Here is a 19758-nt window from a genome sequence, read left to right as displayed (position 1 = left end):
CAATTCGGGCTTTCCTCGCATATTAAGTTGGAGATCCTCCATTTCTGTATCCCATGTGATGAAAGAATCACAGTGAAGCATGTCCTGCTTGACTTTATTGGTTTTTCCATCACAAGGGATAATTATTTCCAGGTTTCATCTATGAAGGATCTTTTTAATGTAAGTACTCATTTAATTATTTCTTTTTTAAAACAAATTGAATTAATAGATAAATTTTGATTATATGTATTGTAAAAAGTATGTGATTTTAATTTGGTTGAATGATTATATAACTATGATTGTTAGTGACTGTACCTTCAAAGGGGGTTTAAGTAACGTAAAATAATTGTCCCCCTGAGAGGGTACATACGTCCTATTTCATTCGAAGTATTTTTTATTTTCCATGTTTTTAATCGTAGAATTCTTGTTGTTTTTAAATGATTTGGCTTAAACTTACTGACAATCACCAGTAGCCAGAACGATGGTGTAAATCCTGCTGGGTTACGGGCCGTCGGGTAGCCTAGTGGTTTAAGCGTTCGCTCGTCACGCCGAAGACCCAGGTTCGATTCACGACATGGGTACAATGTGTGAAGCCCATTTCTGGTGTCCCCCGCCGTGATATTGCTGGAATATTGCTAAAAGCGGCGTAAAACCTCACTCACTCACTCACTCCTGCTGGGTTACTATGTAGCTAGTAGAAGTATCGTAAGTCCCCATGGTACCTAGTATGGTGACCTACCTTTGGTTATTGGCGATCTATAGCCCATTTTTAGTGTTTACTGTTATGAATTGTTACGAATTTTATTATGATATGCTAGTTTAAAAGCTACATCTGTGATAGTCTAGTGTCTTTACTGTCCTTTATCGACAAATTTTAATGTCTATATTTATATATTATTAATGTACAACTTGATTTAGTCACGATATGGCTGAAGTATTGCCGATGGGACTATAAATCTTAACTCACTCACTCACATTAACTTAATGTACAAGTTAAAATAAGGAATTGCATCGGACACCCTTTTTGTAACTGATGGGTTAAACATTTTAAAAGCTCTGTCCAAACTGAATACACATGGCCTTGATTTGTTCACGTGACGTTATCAGATGCACGGAGGATCCCGACATCTCCGTGTGTTAAGCTGTATTTCGGGAAGTGAGTGTGCGGTGCATTGTCAACATTTTGGATGAAAGAGCTGCCCTTAAACTTAAAATGACTGCAGTCAAACGAGTCACGATCATGCGCCACTGCGGAGAATTGACAGTATATCGGAGTTGCCTAGAAACGCCAGACCAGAAACCTTTGAGCGTAAATGGCAAAATAGCGGTGGAAATTATGTGAATGGATCACTGAAAATGAGAAACCGCCTGTGGCAGAAGTGTGCATAAAATCGTTGGTTGTATTGTCGGTGCTTTAAAAGAAGAGCATGGTTGTTTTTTGGTTGTTTGACGCCGCACTCAGCAATAGTCCAGCCATATGACGGCGGTCTGTAAATGATCGAGTCTGGACCAGACAATCCAGTAATTGACAACATGAGCATCGATCCACGCAATTGGGATACGATGACATGCATGAAACAAGTCAGCAAGCTTGACCACCTGATCCCGATACTTGCCTCTTACGACAAACCAACTCGGGTTGCTGAAAAACGGAACTCCATGTTTTAAAGAAAAGTGAAAACCAAAGAGTAACGTACAAAAGCATTTGGGACCCGATCAGTTTGTTTAATGGAGCATAACAATCCCCAAAATAGTATATCCCTTGTTGTTAGCTGGTTGGTTTGTTGTTTAACGCCGCACTCAGCAATATTCAAACTATATGACGGCGGTCTGTAAATAATAGAGTCTGGACCAGACAATCCAGTGATTGATATCATGAGCATCTATCCACGTAATTGGGATTGATGACATGCATCAACCAAGTCACTGAGCCTGACCATCCGATCCCGTGATAATTTTGATCCGGGAATCACTGACACTATTACACATTCAACCTCGTTATGTTGCACCTCTTAGTCCGCTAATGTTTCTTTTATGGCCCAAAATATCCGCATTGCGTTTCTTTTTTTTTAAGAGTATATATAGCCAACAAGCATTCTTCCTGCCAGTGACCCCTAGTTTGTCCCATGTTAGGATATTTTTAAACAGCCCGGCCATTCCGAACCAACAGCATCTATTACGTCCACCAACTTAATGTAAGAATTTAGATTTCACACCGTTATTATACAAAAATCTAAGCTTTTGTCTGAAACAAAACAAACGGCTATTGTTTCTACGCAGGTGAAAGACGGGGTTTTCTTACAACAACATGTTGACACGCGTCGATATGACTGAAATACTGTGCAAAGGGGCGTTTTAGCAAACTCACCTCACTCAAACAACAGAAATTTTATTTATAACGCCGATACATTAAAGCAAGATGATCGATACCTCCCTGTCAAACTCAAGCTTAACACCACACGAAACTTTATGACACATCAACAGCAAGAATAAAAACAAGCATACAAAAGGTTGTTTAAAAAAACAGGTTGCCAGATTACGTCAGGAGTTTATCAGTTTTTGCGCTCTGGTTGTGCTTTTGATGACCCAGTTGTCAAACCGTTTGAATGCTTTTTCAACAAAAGCATAACTAGAGCACAAAAACTTCTTACATCCCCGACGCAATCTGACTTCTGTCAAACAAATTCTCAATAAGGAATAATGCACATGATAAGTAAATGTTAAATGCAAATATAATTGTGTGAATTAATTATTTCATAATTACCATTGATTTTGATTTGAAGGTTGGCCTTGTGGACAAAACCTTAAACTGTCGTATATATAGTACAATTAATGGATCTGAAGATGGATGTGCATATTGATATGAACCCAAGTAACCAGCTGGGCTAAAGAAAGTATATTTGCAATTACAAAGTGAATCCAAACGTTACAAAACTGCAACTTGTCCAAAACATATCTGTGGTAACCATTTAGTCTACATTAAGAAACCATTTGTTGTTTGTTTCATTTTTAGCCACCATCAAAAATGGGTGTGTAGTTTCTCTGGCCCGATAGTTTAGGAAAACTATAAACATATGTGTAAAATGTTCTGAGGACACTTATTGATACTCGGTACTTATTATGTGCATACGGCATTGTGTAGATATATCCCTAGGGTCATTGTTCTCATTGCTAAAATGATTATATTCACCGATTAAAATTTCATTTTACAAAATTATAAAATGTTCTTAATCCAATGAAATTGACCCGGGTATTGATTGTTCTTAAAAGCAAACACGTGATCCCCAGTTAGGTGGTCTAGCTTTGGTGGCCAGTTTTATCTTCTGCTTCCCAATCTATTGAATGAATTCTTTGATTTCATTGTGAACTGGTTTGTTTCATAACTAAGCTGTTATACATGAATGAGTTTTACTGACCTTTATCGACAGGTATTAAATAATAATTAACTTTTTTTATGGCAATATGGCTGCAATATTGCCGATGCGATTGAAAATATTAACTCACTCCCTCGCCCACTAAAAGCAAATGGATTATAAAAGAATATTTGCCGTCATGGCAAACATACAGATGACATATTCTGGGGTAGCAAAGATCTGGGGTGTCCTAATTAATTGTGCCATGTTGAGTCTCCATAGGTTAGAATTTCACATTATGACTCTTGAATTGCCAGTACTTTAAACAAGCTCGCTTGTTCCACCGAAAGTGTTAACGATTTCCGATATCAATGCTTGTGAAGTCATAAATCATGGATTATTTGACACCACAAAAAGTTACCGAGTATTGTTAGAAACATCGTGTTATGAACCAATACATCGGCCCTGGGCTTAATTACAGATCCTACTGGTGTAATATGTTTGAAAATTTAAGCCCTCGGCTTAAAAGGAAAACACGATACGAATAATGTTTATCTCAAGTTTAATGAAACAATACTCTACATGGAATCGGAGTACAATGCTTTAACATTTGAAATTATTTTCCTTCGCAAATTTAAAATTATGTGTAAAAAACACGTTCTGAAATTACCAAAAGTAAATGATTTCCTTGAGCCCATGACATCATAAATGAACAGTTATTTCCTGTAAAATATCATGCAATTTGTGAATGTCCTTTTCTCTACCAACGAATTGTAAAGTGCAGGAATTGTAAGACAAACGTGTTGGTTTATTTGGCAGATTTTTTGCCGTTACTGAAAATCACAAGATATTATTTTTGAAGTTCACAGATCAACTGAGACAATCTTATCAAAATCAAATCTTAGTGCTCGCTACCGATAAGATCTGAGCCCAGTACAGGTCACGTCAGAACGTTGTACTCCTGCGAATCTCGAAACGGTTCACAAAAGCGACAAAACCCTTTCCATGTTAATCAAAAGTCTCTGCGAAACGCAGAGTCGATTTTACGATTCCGATTATATCACCAGCATGTGTTTATGAAAGAATATCAAATAGTGTTGATGCCAGGTGTTCGCTACCAGGATCCTGCCCCACCTGTTGCACCCATCACAAACACATGCAAAGGCAAATCAATGTTCATCTGGAAAAAAACACGGGAACATATGGTACAAATCAAAACAGGGAATTTCATCAGATATCATTTTTGTTACTGATGCTTCAAAGTTTGAAATGTCCTGCACACGACAACTATAAAACGCTTTGAACGATTTACCTTGCTCTTGAAATCTTCACAGAAAAAAAACATGCTCAATTGCACCTAACACGTTGTGTTTAATATGGAACACCAAACAATTTTTACCCCTGCTGTGAGATGTTTTCTCTTTGCAGGGATTGTAACAGGGAGTCAATGGATACAGACAACAACGTCACATGGTGATGAGCGCGGCTGTGACGTGGCCGTCACCGCTGACTTTGAGGTCTTCTAGAATCTCATCCGGGTATCGGTCTGTGAAGTTGTGTATGCTTGATCCATCGACAGCTAGCTGCAAGAAATTAAATGGAACATCCTCGATTATAATATAGTTCCTTCCTTTTCCCTGGACACATCCCTACCACAGCTTCTTTAGGAGCCGCTAACAATAACTGCCTAATCACATTTTGATCATTATCGAAAGACATTCTGTGCAAAGTTATTGACAGGAGACATGGATATAGTGACGTCGGGTACGAAACAAGGCTACCATGGCGAAATGGTTCAAAGGTATTCATAAAAGAATGGAAATATAATACAATGGGTAATCGAGGATGTAGGATGAACAAGTTTCATATTGATGTTTCAATGAATAGTTCCGCCCTCCTGATTGAAGGAACTAAATGAATAACAATTCAAAATCATGGACAGAAATATCATTTTTACGAATAATATTTTATTTGTAAAGCTTAAAGTATGGCATAAACTTCTCAAGTAATTAATTTTCCAAAATGGTAGCATTTTTTGTTTCCATTATCTATCTAAAGTCTAGCAGAACAAACACAAAAATATACTTGAAAACGTTGCTGTGCAAATCACAGGCATCCAAATTTATATATAAATGCGATATGCCATGACATAACTTAAATATACTCTTAAAAAAAGAAACTTTACACCATCTTTCAAAATTTAAGATTAAAACAATGTTTGAAAAAAGGACACAGAAACCATAATTGAAACACAGTTTGAGGATCAGTGTATACAATGTTCAAAACATTAATCGTGTCGCACAGACAGACACACGTACACAATAGAGTTAATGTCACAGTGGTGCAGGAAATGTCAGTATCGGTTGTGACCACCACGTGCACCGCTTGACACCGACGACCCATAGATGCAATCACGTTGTGAACAGCATGCCGATGAATGTGGTGCCATTCTGAAATGCCACAAGAAGCGTCGGAAGTGTTTCGGGTGATGGAGTCCTTCTGCGCACTCGTCGATCCAACTCGTCCCACAGATGCCCAATCGGGGGGTAAGACCCATGAAGATTCCGGGGTAGAATAAGTCTTCAGCAACCCATGCTTGCCGTAAAAGGCGACCAACGGGTCGGGTGGTCAGGAGCGCTGACTTGGTTGATGCATGTCATCGATCCCAATTGCGTGGATCGATGGTCATGATATTAATCACTGGATTGTCTGGTCCAGACTCGATTATTTACAGACCGCCGTCATATAGCTGGAATATTGCTGAGTGCGTCGTTAAACAACCAACCAACCAACCAACCAACCAATCGGGGATAGATCTGGTGAGCGCGCTGGCCAAGGTAATGTCTGGATGTTGTTGCGCTGTAGAAAGTCCTGACAAACACGTGCAATTTGCGGTCGAGCGTTGTCTTGCTGGAATTGCCTACCGTGAACGTTGAATTTCAGTGAGGCAGAAAGTAAGGCTGTAGGATCAAGTCTCTGTAACGCACGCCTGTCAATGTACCTGGTACAGTGCGAGTATAAAACGGGACTCATCAGTGACCAGTACATTTCTCCACCTTGCACGTGTCAATCTCACCCTCTGTTGACACCAATGCAGACGGTCTGCCAGATGACGTGCCAGATGTGCAAAACTTACAATACATGACGTCGAACAGGTCTTCGTGCAAGAATTCCGGCCTCCCTCAATCTGTTGCTTACTGTTTGATCTGTTCTGCGTAGCCCAGGGATCTGTGTGGTTGTAGACGTTGCTGCGGTAGTGCGTTCTCGTAGGTGTCGCAGCCGTATGTATCGATCTTGTGCTGGCGTTGTCACCCTTGGTCTGTCGTTAACTGTTGGTGTTGTTGTACCGGGTCCATAATGCGGAGATTGTCTGTCGGGAAACGACAAGGTGCCGCCTGGCCACATCTTGCTGAGTTGCTCCAGCTTGTTATCTCCCAGTGGCGTTGTGATGTTGAACTGTATCCACTCTTGGCATTCTGTCACCGCGTCTACTGTCGTTATAAGGTCTGTATGAACGCCCGTTGATGTGCTTTTTTATACCCCTTTAGCAGGGGTGCATGCATGCATAAATACAGGAGCCTGTGCTGCACGTTTTTTACAGCCGGTTGCGTTTGGATGAATCTGTATAATTGATCCCCAAACGCTACGTTTATGTGGTTTGGATGTGTTTCCGCGAATAACGGAAACATCATCCTTCTGTTTGACTAATTCTAATCACATTTCATTTAATGATTTTGGATATTTTGAGTAAAGTGGTTTTACATCTATGTCAAGTTTCTTTTTCTTTTTTTTGAAGAGTAAACAAACTTCACACACTCATGTGGCAAGTAAAGTAACCGCTGCTGAACAGGAGTAGGTTTACTACTTTTTAGTACTTGCCCGTGAAGAGATCACCCGTTTAATAAACATACAGCTGTATTACACATTGTGTAATACCAAAACGCGTGCTTGTGTACTCTCGGAACACGTTTCACGAACAAATATTGAAAGCTCTCAACATCGCTTGGCTTATTCAAAGACATTGCATGTGGAGTTGATAGATCACTGAGAGGAGCTTGTGCACACTCGATGACCCCAGCAACTTTGTTGCTAGGGTGACGTCACATGGCATTGTTTCGCCGATGGGTCTTGCAACAAAATTCCACAAATTACGTCATCGGGTATTGTGACGTTATTGTAAAGTTTGAGGTACAAGGCCCATTCCACAAGGCGATCGTATTGTAGAGCAATGACAGTCGTTAGTCTAAGTTAAAGAATGTGAGTTGCCATAGTCTTAGCCCTACGATAATTTTGTGAATTCTAACGGTGGACCGTAGTATGGTATTAAATTCATACGTTTCAACTTTTGACGTGTTTGAAGTATCATTCTGTTAAACTCAATTGGACTATGCCGTGGGTGTCAGCCTATTCATACTCAACAGAATAATTCTAAAAACGTTGTAAATGGCAAGTAATAAATAAAATACTAAACTCGCTCCCGTGTAAAACCAATTTTATGAAACTCGTGAATAGTTGTGGTATCTGACTTGCTTTCGCTCGTCAGATACCAGAACTATTCACTCGTTTCATAAAATTGGAATTACACGGGAGCTCGTTTAGTATTCTATATGTATCGCACTGTGTGTTATTTTTGTGTCTCGGAAACACCTGGAATTGTACTGTACGTTTTGTATGGAACAGAGTGGATATTTCTCTCAATTAACTGTTCATCAGACTCATCCCCACCCGTCAAGTAAGTCCTAGATATCCCAAATATTTATGCTCGTCAACATTTTGTGACAGATTAAATCCTAGATGTCCCAAATGTATATACACTTCAACATTTTCTAACAGATTAAATCATAGATGTCCCAAATATTTATACTAAACATTTTCTAACAGATTAAATCCTAGATATCCCAAATATTTATACTCATCAACATGTTCCTACAGATTAAATCCTAGATGTCCCAAATATTTATACTCTTCAACATTTTCAACAAATTTTGATTGAATGTGGTTATAATCTTTTCTGGGACCTCCAAATGTAACAACTTTTTTCTCTCCATTGATCAATACTGTGAGAAAATATCAAGCAGGTTTTGAAAGTTTTCGTTACTTCCGGCTAGTAGTGCCGTATCTTCTGAATAGAGCAGTAGAACTAGAACAACAACATACCATATACACGCCTTTGTCCAGTCGTATCTCCACCAGAGACTCGATACCCATTTCCATTGGGACCGGCGTTAGTACAACCCCTTGTCCCCAAACACCGGCGAAGCGTGAGCTGAATACTAGCGTGTTGTCATCCAGTCGGAAGTCGATATGACACAGAATATTTTCCCCTCCGAAAAAATCCATATGTACCCTTTAATTAAAACAGGAAAACTTTGTTAATATGAATGATGAGACCAGAAAAACAAAACATGGAAATTTTGAAAACAAGATGGTGGTCATACCAGGTTTTTTTCTGTTCGATTAGGAATCTGTCACACCCAGTAGTGACATATGGAACAACTGTCCATGTTAAACGATAGGCGGGTCATGGGATACGACAGCAAATCCTAGCGGCCTCAGTGTTTTGCTTGTTTGTCGTTTAACACCGCACTCAGCGATATTACAGCTACCTGATGGTTTGGTTTGGTTAGGCTTGTTGTTTAACGCCGCACTCCGCAATATTCCAGCTGTATGACAGCGGTCTGTTAATAATCGAGTCTGGACCAGACAATCCAGTGATTAATATCATGAGAATCGATCCGCGCAATTGGAATCGATGACATGCATCAACCAAGTCAGCGAGCCTGACCACCCGATCCCGTTAGTCGCCTTTTACGACAAGCATAGGTTACTGAAGACCTATTCTAACCCAGATATTCGCAGATCCATAATGTTTTGTTTCAATTGTATTGTTTGAGTTAGTGTAATGTATAAATAGCGTCCCAATATTTGATACGCACTTCAGATCACTGACTGTAATCCATTATTCAGGAGATAAGCCTACCATGTTTTCAGATAAGCCTACCATGTTTTCAGATAAGCCTACCATGTTAAGCCTACCATTAAAGATCCTGAAATATACGTAGGGGTGTAGATTAGGTACCTTTTATTTATATGACCCGTGACGATCCGGGGTAGGATAGGTCTTCAAAAACCCATGCTTGCTGTAAAAGGCAACTATGCTTGTAAGTGGCGACTAACGGGATCGGGTGGTCAGGCTCGCTGACTTGGTTGATACGTGTCATCGATCCCAGTTGCGTGGATCGATGCTCATGATGTCACTCACTGAATTGTCTGGTCCAGACTCGATTATTTACAGACCGCCGTCATAGAGCTGGAATATTGCTGAGTGCGACGTTAAACAACGAACCAAACAACCAACCTTCATATTCAAGCAGTATGACTGCAGCCTGTTAATCGAGTCTGGAGCAGACAATTCAGTGATTGATTTTATTAGCAACGATTCTCGCCGTCGATGGCTACGGCTAAGAACTATCATTCAAATCCCCGAGTCTTACCACTCGAACTGGGGAAATGGAATCAAATGTTGTTGGGGCCCAACTCGTACCTGGAATACACACTCAATACATTCCCCCAGAGGCCACGTTTATTCTTTTGATCACTATAATCATTAATGTGAATATCTGTCTTTTACTTTTTAACGGCCGTTGGCGTGACGTTCAGTGCAACTTTGAAGCTCCTTGAATGCCCACAAGGCAATTCCAGCTCGAAGTCAATCACCTGTAATAAAAAAATGGAATCAAATATGTTTCATCCACAAGTTCGAAAATTTCTATATTCCTTTGTCAACTTTTTACGTTCAGTTGGAAAACACATAACGTGTCCTTGGGTGTAATCCCACGTTTTCGGCATTATAAAAATTGTATAAGAAGTCAAAAAGAAAAGAAAAAGATTAATCATACAATAACACATAATAATAGGCAAGACACAGCATTTGTTTAGGTTCCAGCTGGTGTTTATTAAGCACTAGTACAGATATTGGTATCGACAACTCAAATGTAAACCTTTACATAACTTCTTTCGGGATGTTTTCAAAGCATTCTTGCCAACCTATATCATTGAACAATCGACTTTTATTGGTGATTTTGAACTTATACCGAAAGGACATTAATTGAACAATAACATATATCTCTGTCGCGGCAGCATCTGAATAATTTCATGCTCTTAGATGCTGTTTGTCTAACGGCTGTGTACATATTTGTATTGCCAACGCAAATGGATGCAGCTTCTTATCATATGTATGTTTTGGTACGAATGCCTTTGTTGTTTCTATCACCGGCTTTAATGCGATGGATGTCGACTAGAATTCTCAGCACAAATTAATTTCCATATTTACTCCTTCCCTCTCTCTAACACGCTCCAATCTTGCTTGTTCCTTCATTGCTGATTGTGATGTGTATTTTGTCCATGAAATTGAGTCCATCTCACATACGAGGGGCGTTCAATAAGTTTTGCAACTTCAGTCGCAGAATATCTTTTGCACTTTTATTTTTTAATATGATCTCCATTCACCTCAATACACTTATTCTTAGGACATATTTGCCCTGCAAGCTTTTAATACCAATTTTGTAGAAATCCGCAGATTGGCCCTAAACAACGCCTCTGTGACAGCCTTATGTCCTCGTCATCCTGGAAGCGTCTTACAAGTTAGGCAGATTTCATTTGCGGGAAAGGAAATAATCACTGGGGGGGCTAAGTCTGAGCTGTAGGGTGGGTGATTTAACTGAACAGCCCAGACTTAGCCCCCAGTGACTATTTGCTATAAAAGTGGTATTAAAAGCTTGAAGGACAAATGGAATAAGTTTTTTGAGGTGAATGAAGATTATATTGAAAAATACAAGTGCAAAAGATATTCTGCGACTTGGTCTTACATTGAAGCTGCAAAACTTATTGAACGCCCCTCGTAGTTATCAGTCTTGTCACAATAATTAAATATGGCTTCATACTCAACGTTCATACTGTACCACATAAAACCATCTTACCGGGTTGTCCCAACTGTACTGTGAGCACGGGCCAACAGAACCGTTCCAATTTCCTGCCAACTGGCAAACTCTGCTATTGCTAGGTGTGCACATCTTGAAGTTGTTCTTGCAAGTGTATACTGCAACTGCTCCTTCGTACACTCCGTCATAATGCATCTCAGCATTGGCAACAGCAGGTGGTGCGTCACAGCCTTGAAACTCTGTAGCATATAGCATGACGTGTTGATATATTTAAACCTTGTTAAAAGTACAAATTGATTACTTAACAAATCTGTCAATCTCGTGATGTTGGATTTGAACCGCGTCGGTAACAAGAGAGTAATGGGCAGGTTGAATAATTGATATATATCAGAGATCACAGTCAGTAGAGAAATCCGCCTTCTGTTCTCAGTGATTGCTCCTTCGTGATTGCGCTTTCAACATGCTCAATACATCACAAGGAGGTGGTAACTTGAGTTGAAATGGGGTTCAACAACGTGTTCAAGATTATTGCAATAAAATTGTGTGTGTGTGTGTGTGTGTGTGTGTGTGTGCGTGCGTGTCTCTGTGTGTGGCAGGTTGTACTCGTCAGTACTGATGCCTTTTTATAATTCTAGCCCACCATGTCACTGTTTAACATGGATAATCCACTCAGACCAGTCCTTGCTTATCATCCTAGTATCTAAGGCCAGGCAGTGCAACACCAATTATGTCTTTTTACGTTCTTTTGTATGACGCAGCAGGGGACCGAACCATCGTCCAGACACTCTGACATAGAATAAGTTAACACGTGAAAGTACATTCTCATTGTGCTATATCGTGCCCGTGAAGATTCCGGGGTAGAATAGGTCTTCAGCAACCCATACTTGCCGTAAAAGGCGACTTACGGGATCGGGTGGTCAGGCTCGCTGACTTTGTTTATACATATCATCGATCCCAATTGCGTGGATCGATGCTCATGATGTCACTCACTGGATTGTCTGGTCCTGACCTGACCTGAATATTGCTGAGTGCGGCGTTAAACAACAAACAAACAAAATATCATTTCAGTCCAAGCCAAATGTTTTCAATAAATGAAAGTGTAGATTAGAACTACCATTCTCTTACCATCAATAGCTTACCTGTCTCGCATGATGCATGGCCGAGTCGATCTACATGACATCTGGACATTGGACAAGGCGTCTCCGAACAGGCCCCAGCGAGTGACTATGTAAAACAATACAGTCATAGGGTGTTTAGTGTGCTTCAAATATAAATGGCGACACGGATGGAAATTTATCAAGATCCACTGCCAGTCATTGAGGGTATGTCTTCTTGTCTTTGCAGCAATTCGGTGCTACAACTGTCATCTTCCCGAGGCAAGAGAGTTAACTGACTTTAAAAGTCCAGTTTTCACCCTTGCCGAAGTAAGCTTGCATTACAGGGCTCGACCGTTGCGCCCAAGTAGCTGGGCAGATATGTCAAAAAGATGTTCACTTCCGGAAGAAAGCATGAAAATTTGTACATAGGGGTTTTAGAGTATGCAAAATCCGATTTTAATGGGATCCACGCTGGCAAACCAATAGTTCCCACTCAAAAATGAGAAATCCAAGATGGCCGCCATCTGTATTTTAATTTCGATATATGGCCGTAACTTTGGATCTATTTGACATAGAAACATGATCTTGGTGGCAAATTATAGGTTTTTCGAGGCCAATGAATGCAATGAAATAGTTTAAAACACGATCAAAGATGACCGCCATCCATTTTACGAATTTCGATATCTCTCCATAACAATAATTTGATTCCCACTCAGAATTGAACATAGAATGTATTAAGTTGAACCATAATTTAAAACATAGCTTTTATTGATTGATTTTTTTCTGTCATCAGCACATGTGAATAAAGTTGTTGCAACTATACGATTTTGAAAATATTTTGTGGGCATGACGACGCTAATACATGTAAGAAAAACCCACAAGAATCAAGAATCAAACAAAACTGTTTTTTCTGACGTGATGCTACCATACAAGCAACTTATAAACGTAAAAGTTGATGGATTCCACCTAATTCTAAAAAAACAAGTGTTCTCTTCACTCGATGTCTGCAAGAGGTCCTTCACTAAATGTCCCTTGGTGTACACTGTCCACCACAAAAGCAGAGCTGTGTGCAGGGGAGACTGGCTTTGGAGCATTGGCATCGTCTTGTGCAGCGTTTCTTGCAGTCACACTTGATGAGTTCTCTGCACCCCTTTTCTGCTTCAGGGAGGGTACTCCATAACGGCACCCAGATTCCTTTGCTGTCCAGTTTCCATCCCCACTCGGAATGACTTGGAAGAATAGGACTGGCCTTTAGAGCCTGTCCCCAGATGTGTCCGGCTTGGTAAGCCGCTCCATTGACATGTTGTAGACTGCTGCACATGACGGCGGGATGTTCTCCAACTTCCGATTACCGTATGAGAACAGTTGCTTCCTAGCTTCATTCACTATTTTAAACTATTTTATTGCATTCCTTGTTCCCGAAAAACCTATAATTTGCCACCAAGATCATGTTTCCATGTCAAATAGATCCATAGTTACGGCCATATATCGAAATTTGTAATACAGATGGCGGCCATCTTGAAATTCTCAATTTTGAGTGGGAACCATTGGTTTGCCAGCGTGGATCCCCTTAAAATCGGATTCTGCATACTCTAAAACCCCTATGTACAAATTTTCATGCTTTCTTCCGGAAGTGAACATCTTGGCCTTATAATGTTACATATAATGTATGGACCAATCAGATTCCACCTCTCGTATCACTTGCGTTTGCTTCACACTAAAAGGTGGCGCCCAGTCAGGACGATCTGATCGATAATCAAGATCTATATTGTGATAAAACGGGTCTTACATCGCGTCATCGCATGAAGGTGCTCAGGTGATTAAAAACATAAACGGATTTGGAAAATATCTGCTGACATGAATTGGCGATGCACATTCTTTGCAAATCCTGCAATTGATCGAAATCTGCACGACAGTTTACGAACCGGATTTCGATTTCGGTGCGCGATTTTGATTTGACTATGGATAGACTCGTTGGCCCAGACAAAACGTAACTCCATAATACCAGCCTGTTTCGGCAAGGGTGGAAACTGGACTTTTATAGTCAGTGAACTCCTTTACCTCGGGAAGATGTACAACTGTGTGTACTAGATGTATCAGTGATCAATAGGGTGGAAACTGGACTTTTATAGTCAGTGAACGCCTTTGCCTCGGGAAGATGTACAACTGTGTATACTAGATGTATCAGTGATCAATAGGGTGGAAACTAGACTTTTATAGTCAGTGAACTCCTTTACCTCGGGAAGATGTACAACTGTGTGTACTAGATGTATCAGTGATCAATAGGGTGGAAACTGGACTTTTATAGTCAGTGAACTCCTTTGCCTCGGGAAGATGTACAACTGTGTGTACTAGATGTATCAGTGATCAATAGGGTGGAAACTGGACTTTTATAGTCAGTGAACTCCTTTGCCTCGGGAAGATGTACAACTGTGTATACTAGATGTATCAGTGATCAATAGGGTGGAAACTGGACTTTTATAGTCAGTGAACGCCTTTGCCTCGGGAAGATGTACAACTGTGTATACTAGATGTATCAGTGATCAATACGGTGAAAACTGGACTATTATAGTCAGTGAACTCCTTTACCTCGGGAAGATGTACAACTGTGTGTACTAGATGCATCAGTGATCAATAGGGTGGAAACTGGACTTTTATAGTCAGTGAACTCCTTTGCCTCGGGAAGATGTACAACTGTGTGTACTAGATGTATCAGTGATCAATAGGGTGGAAACTTTAAGGCGGAATCTGTTCGAAATGTTGGAAATCGGGTTGATGGGTGACCACAACGCTGCTAACAAATAATATGAGAATGGCAAAGAGGAAGTGTATGTTTTGAATTAGTTTCTAACCGCCATCCCCACATGAAGGAACATTGTTTCCCAAATTTTTGCATAGAAATCAAGAGTCATCCGACATTTGGCCGCCATTTTACTATTATTACGCAGGTCATTAATTGAAACAGCATTCAAGTCACTGTGAACAGTGATAGCAGTGCGTGAATATCGTCATCGTTTCTATGTTGTGAAAAAGATTGTAAAGACGCTCCTAAATGTTTTTTCATAGTTAAATGGAAGATTACTGTATTGACAAAAATGGTTCGATACATAACTGAGTTGCATAACCAGCATTGGCTCGTTATTGTACAGCAACCACATCAATCACTTTCTAAGTAAACTCAGGGTAATGAATTATTATCCATACACAATCTGCTGGAATTGAATAGGCACCGTGAACAACACAATGACATGCACGCTTTTTTACAGGTTGGGTGATGTTCAGAATATATATATATATATAATTTTTACAAATGAGGGTCTAGAAATACAGTTTTACAACGGCAGTTGGTAGCCGTGACAGGAATGCGGTTGCTATGGCAACTGACATGTCAGTCACAGGGGCTTGGTGTGCATGATTTCAAGATGTTATTTGCTCCTAAGCCTATCGTACTCTCTTAAGATAACTTAGGGCTTAGGGTCCAGTGTACTTGAAGTTCAAAATATCAAGGAAAAAATATATAAAATGAGTATGCCGTTAAAGGGATCTTAACTAAAAGGGCTCAGACAGGAGACAAGGCTAGTAACCAGTTAGACTCTTGAGTGAGTGAGTTAAAATTTAACGTCGCATCGGCATTATTTCAGCCATATAGCGACGAGACCAAGTTAATATATTTACAATTTTGCCATTAATGCAAAGTTTTGTTTAAAAACAAGTTGTAAAACATATTTTACCATACTATATTTAGAAACAATTCCTGAAACATATTTGAGCATAACAATATTATATATACAGTTTTAAAACACGGGCTATAGGCCACCAGTAACCAAAGCTAGGCCACCTCACTGGGAGATCATGGGGACTTACAGTACCTCTGCTTCCTGCATGATCACGTTAGCCACTGGTGGTTGTGCACAATACTGGCCAATATTAGAAAATACTCATCAATGAGTTGGCTTAAAAAACACTGGTTGATGATAGTTACATTGATTAGGATTACGTGTCACGCAGGGGGGCAATATTTTTACGGTACTTTAACCTCCTTGACAGAGCCTTTAATAATGTCTGTTTACAGTAGCATCACACCAAAGTTAAAAACAAGCATTTAATTATTCATATACATATTTAAAATTTATTATACAGACCAATTTCTTTCAAGTAATTTATAATGAGATGCCCTCTGACACGGGAAAAGAGATCTTGTAGATTTACACTTTCATAATGTGAATCCCTTGCGATTGCAAAGTCCACACAGTCAAGCAATATATGCTTGACGGTGAAGACTCTTGAGGTTCAATGCACAATTGCATGTGGTATTGAGGTCATAGGACGCAATTATCCAATAATCAACACAATCGAAATTTAGGGGCAACACCCAGCAAATGCTAAAATACAATATTATTGTACGCATGACAGCTAACAGGATGATGGGTTATAGTTGGTGTTCCTGTGATCGGGAGTTTCGACTTCGCCCCCCAAACAACCAGCACGAACCATGACCTGTCATCAATCATGAACTCTGGCTTATGCTTGCAACTCGTCATCAAGTGGTAGTATCAATCCACACTACAAGCAAGGCCAAGGCAACATGTTAAGCACTACATGCCAGCTTCCATGCTATGACTTCAATGGGTCCGTAGTGTTTGCAGATGTGCACATGTTTGTACCAGTTGCAGTAAGCCTCACCCTTCCCGCCTTTAAAAGAATAGGTTAAATTTAGCAAATGTAAACCCAACAAACGGAAAAGCAACCTAATTTTGCATGATCATGAATGTCCAGTCAACCTAGACTTTTTGGCGGCCTTGTTAACAGATTACCCAGACCGAGATATGTCTGAATACCTATGGCGGGGGGTCTTGGTTTGGTTTAAGTGTAAATTACTTATACAGGTCAAAGGGAATCATGCTATTCCCACAACTTGAAATCATGTTCACAGCTACCAGAAGTAGTCAAGCCAAGATTACAGAAATATATTACATCAGGAAGGATGGCAGGGCCATTTAGTTGCCCACCAATACCAAACTCTAGGGTGTCAGCAGCTGCCGTCCTTATTCCAAAGAAAGAACCAGGAGAAAATCGGTTTATTCACCATTTGTTATATCGAGAGGGTACACCAGTCAATGATTATGTTAATGATAAGTGTGCCTCAGTCTCTGATACAATTGGTGGTCCAGAAATTTGGCAAAAGCGTATTGTTAGCAAAAACCGACATAAAAAGGCTTATTTCGATTGTGTCCAATCAACAAGCAGGATGTTTAATCCATTAGGTGTATTTTTCCAGGATAACTATTATGTAGAGATGTGCCTCCTAAGTTCAAAAGATATATACGGTAATATAAGGAACTAAGGATCTAACGTAAAGTTAGTAATATTTATATACCTGTCGACAAAGCAAGTGAAACAGTAGGGCAAATATCATAGATTAAGTATAAGAAAAACCAGGTCAAAATTAAAACAAATAAATGTTCAATAGATGGGTTAAATATATTAAAACAAGGCTATAGACCACTTGCATCCAAAGCAGGACTACCTTACTGGGGATAAACGGGACTTCTGCTTCCTGCATGATACCCAAGCAGGGTTTATGCCATTACTTTAAACACCAGTGATTATATGGAATGCTAACCGATATTTTTAAAAAAACAGAAACAAGGAATAAAAACAGCAGTCAATGTTATATACTGCAACTAAGATAGACACAATCGCCACTGTCAGTGGGACAATAATTTTACACTACTTTAACCCAACGCCTTCAATAATCTCAGTTGGTGACACCATCCCACTAATTTTCAAACACAATTAAAGCATTCATAATGTATCAAACCATTCTATTTCTTTTAAAAAGTCGAGAATGGAACGAGCATTGATATTTTTAAAAAGATCATTTGAAGACGTTGAGTTATAGTTATTATCCCTTCTGAGAGAAGAATCAACATTCCCTCGATTCAAGGGACACAAAACGGAGGTACCTCACCTTTCATCAAATATTCATTGGTATGCTGACTGTGGCTCAGCTTCGTCATGGCTGGACTGTCAGCCCAAGTAGGTGTAACCTAATTGGGGTTTAACTTAATGGTGCTTCTTTACAATAGCATTTTTAACAAAGGATCGTACTAAATAGTCGACAGTTCTTTGATTTTGGGGAACCACATCGAATACTTGAAATTAGATTATTTGTTTCCAAATACCAAACTAATTTATTATTTACCATACGTTCCATGGTTTTACAGATGCAGCTGGTCAAAGAGATAGGACGGTCAATAGTTAGTTTTGATATAGGGACAACAATTGCATCATGACAAGAAGGAGGAACGTTCTCTGAAGTCCACCTTTGATCAAATATAACTAAAGGGTTTCGTGACATGGTTGAATGCTTAAAGAGCTGATAGTGAATTTCATCAGCACCCGCCGCTGTATCTTGAAACATTCCCGTAATGTAAAAATTACTCTTAATGTAAAAAGAAATACATTAAGGGTTACGTGTTAACTCTTACATTAAGAGTAACAACCCACAACCCTTAATGTAAAAAATATTTCTTTTACATTAAGGCTTAATATTGTACATATCGCCCGTAATTATAAAAGATTCTTAAAAACAAAGTTTGATTAGAAATAAAGGCTACTTTTTGCTATTTTCACATTATTGATTGTTTTTGCTCGGTTTCTTGTAATTATTCGTAATAAGCGACAGCATGAGAAACTGACTTTGCTCAGATCTCGGGCTATTATAAGAACAGCCGCCTCGTTATTGAGAACGTGCCAGCTACTACTCTGTAAGGCGATGAACATCACATCACGACTCAAGTGGAACATCGTAAGCTGTGGACCAGGAGCGGGTGCTGCCGTCAAGGTCGAAGCCTTATTTTTAGAGAGAGGTATATTTCCATTATTACCTCTATTCTTTATTAACAGAACTGTGAACGAAAGTCTGAAGATGTGTGCTAAGAGACAATATGTAGATCTCTTTGTTAGATCTATAAGACATGATAGAACTTTTTTATAGTTTTGAAATATGACCCTTAAAATGATTAAACACATGATTTGATTATATATTGAGAAGATATAATTTACGATGTCTGTAATACTCAGGTGATGTAATTTTAAAAGAAAAACAATTGAAGTTTTAGTCAAGGTCTTGATCACTTGAAGGTTGTCTATTTGCTTTTAATCACACTGCGTATACCTGGCTACAGTACTGTTGTATAGACTATTTACAAATTATATTAATAGAGACTGTAGGGATCACAAATGTCTATTTTGAATTTCATGTTAATGGGGCAAAGAGGAGTGCTGTAGCTATGAACATAGGCTTATGTGTGATCATGGTGATGTGAGTAATGATTAGAATCTTTTGATAAGGAAACTCCTGATACTTATGGAATCGTATTGTAA

The 19758-nt window shown here is 39.4% G+C and overlaps 1 protein-coding gene across 1 annotated transcript in view; it reads right to left on the bottom strand.

Moving 5' to 3' along the window:
* Positions 1-4024: 4024 nt before the first annotated feature.
* Positions 4025-19758, bottom strand: part of LOC139457869 (uncharacterized) — a 30429-nt gene continuing 14695 nt past the window's right edge. The window contains exons 2-6 of the mRNA XM_071239218.1: positions 12412-12496; positions 11312-11511; positions 9964-10049; positions 8490-8679; positions 4025-4915 (exon numbers count right to left, since the gene is read on the bottom strand). Coding sequence (XP_071095319.1) covers positions 4799-4915; positions 8490-8679; positions 9964-10049; positions 11312-11511; positions 12412-12496 — 678 coding nt within the window. The 3' untranslated portion in view covers positions 4025-4798. The remainder of the gene's footprint in view (positions 4916-8489; positions 8680-9963; positions 10050-11311; positions 11512-12411; positions 12497-19758) is intronic.

The sequence above is a fragment of the Haliotis cracherodii genome, unplaced genomic scaffold (assembly GCF_022045235.1).
Source record: "Haliotis cracherodii isolate W230 unplaced genomic scaffold, xgHalCrac1.p SCAF_12, whole genome shotgun sequence".
In the NCBI taxonomy this organism is placed as follows: Eukaryota; Metazoa; Mollusca; class Gastropoda; order Lepetellida; family Haliotidae; genus Haliotis; species Haliotis cracherodii.
Note: the sequence above shows the minus strand (reverse complement) of the source record. Positions and strands in the feature narration are given on the sequence as shown.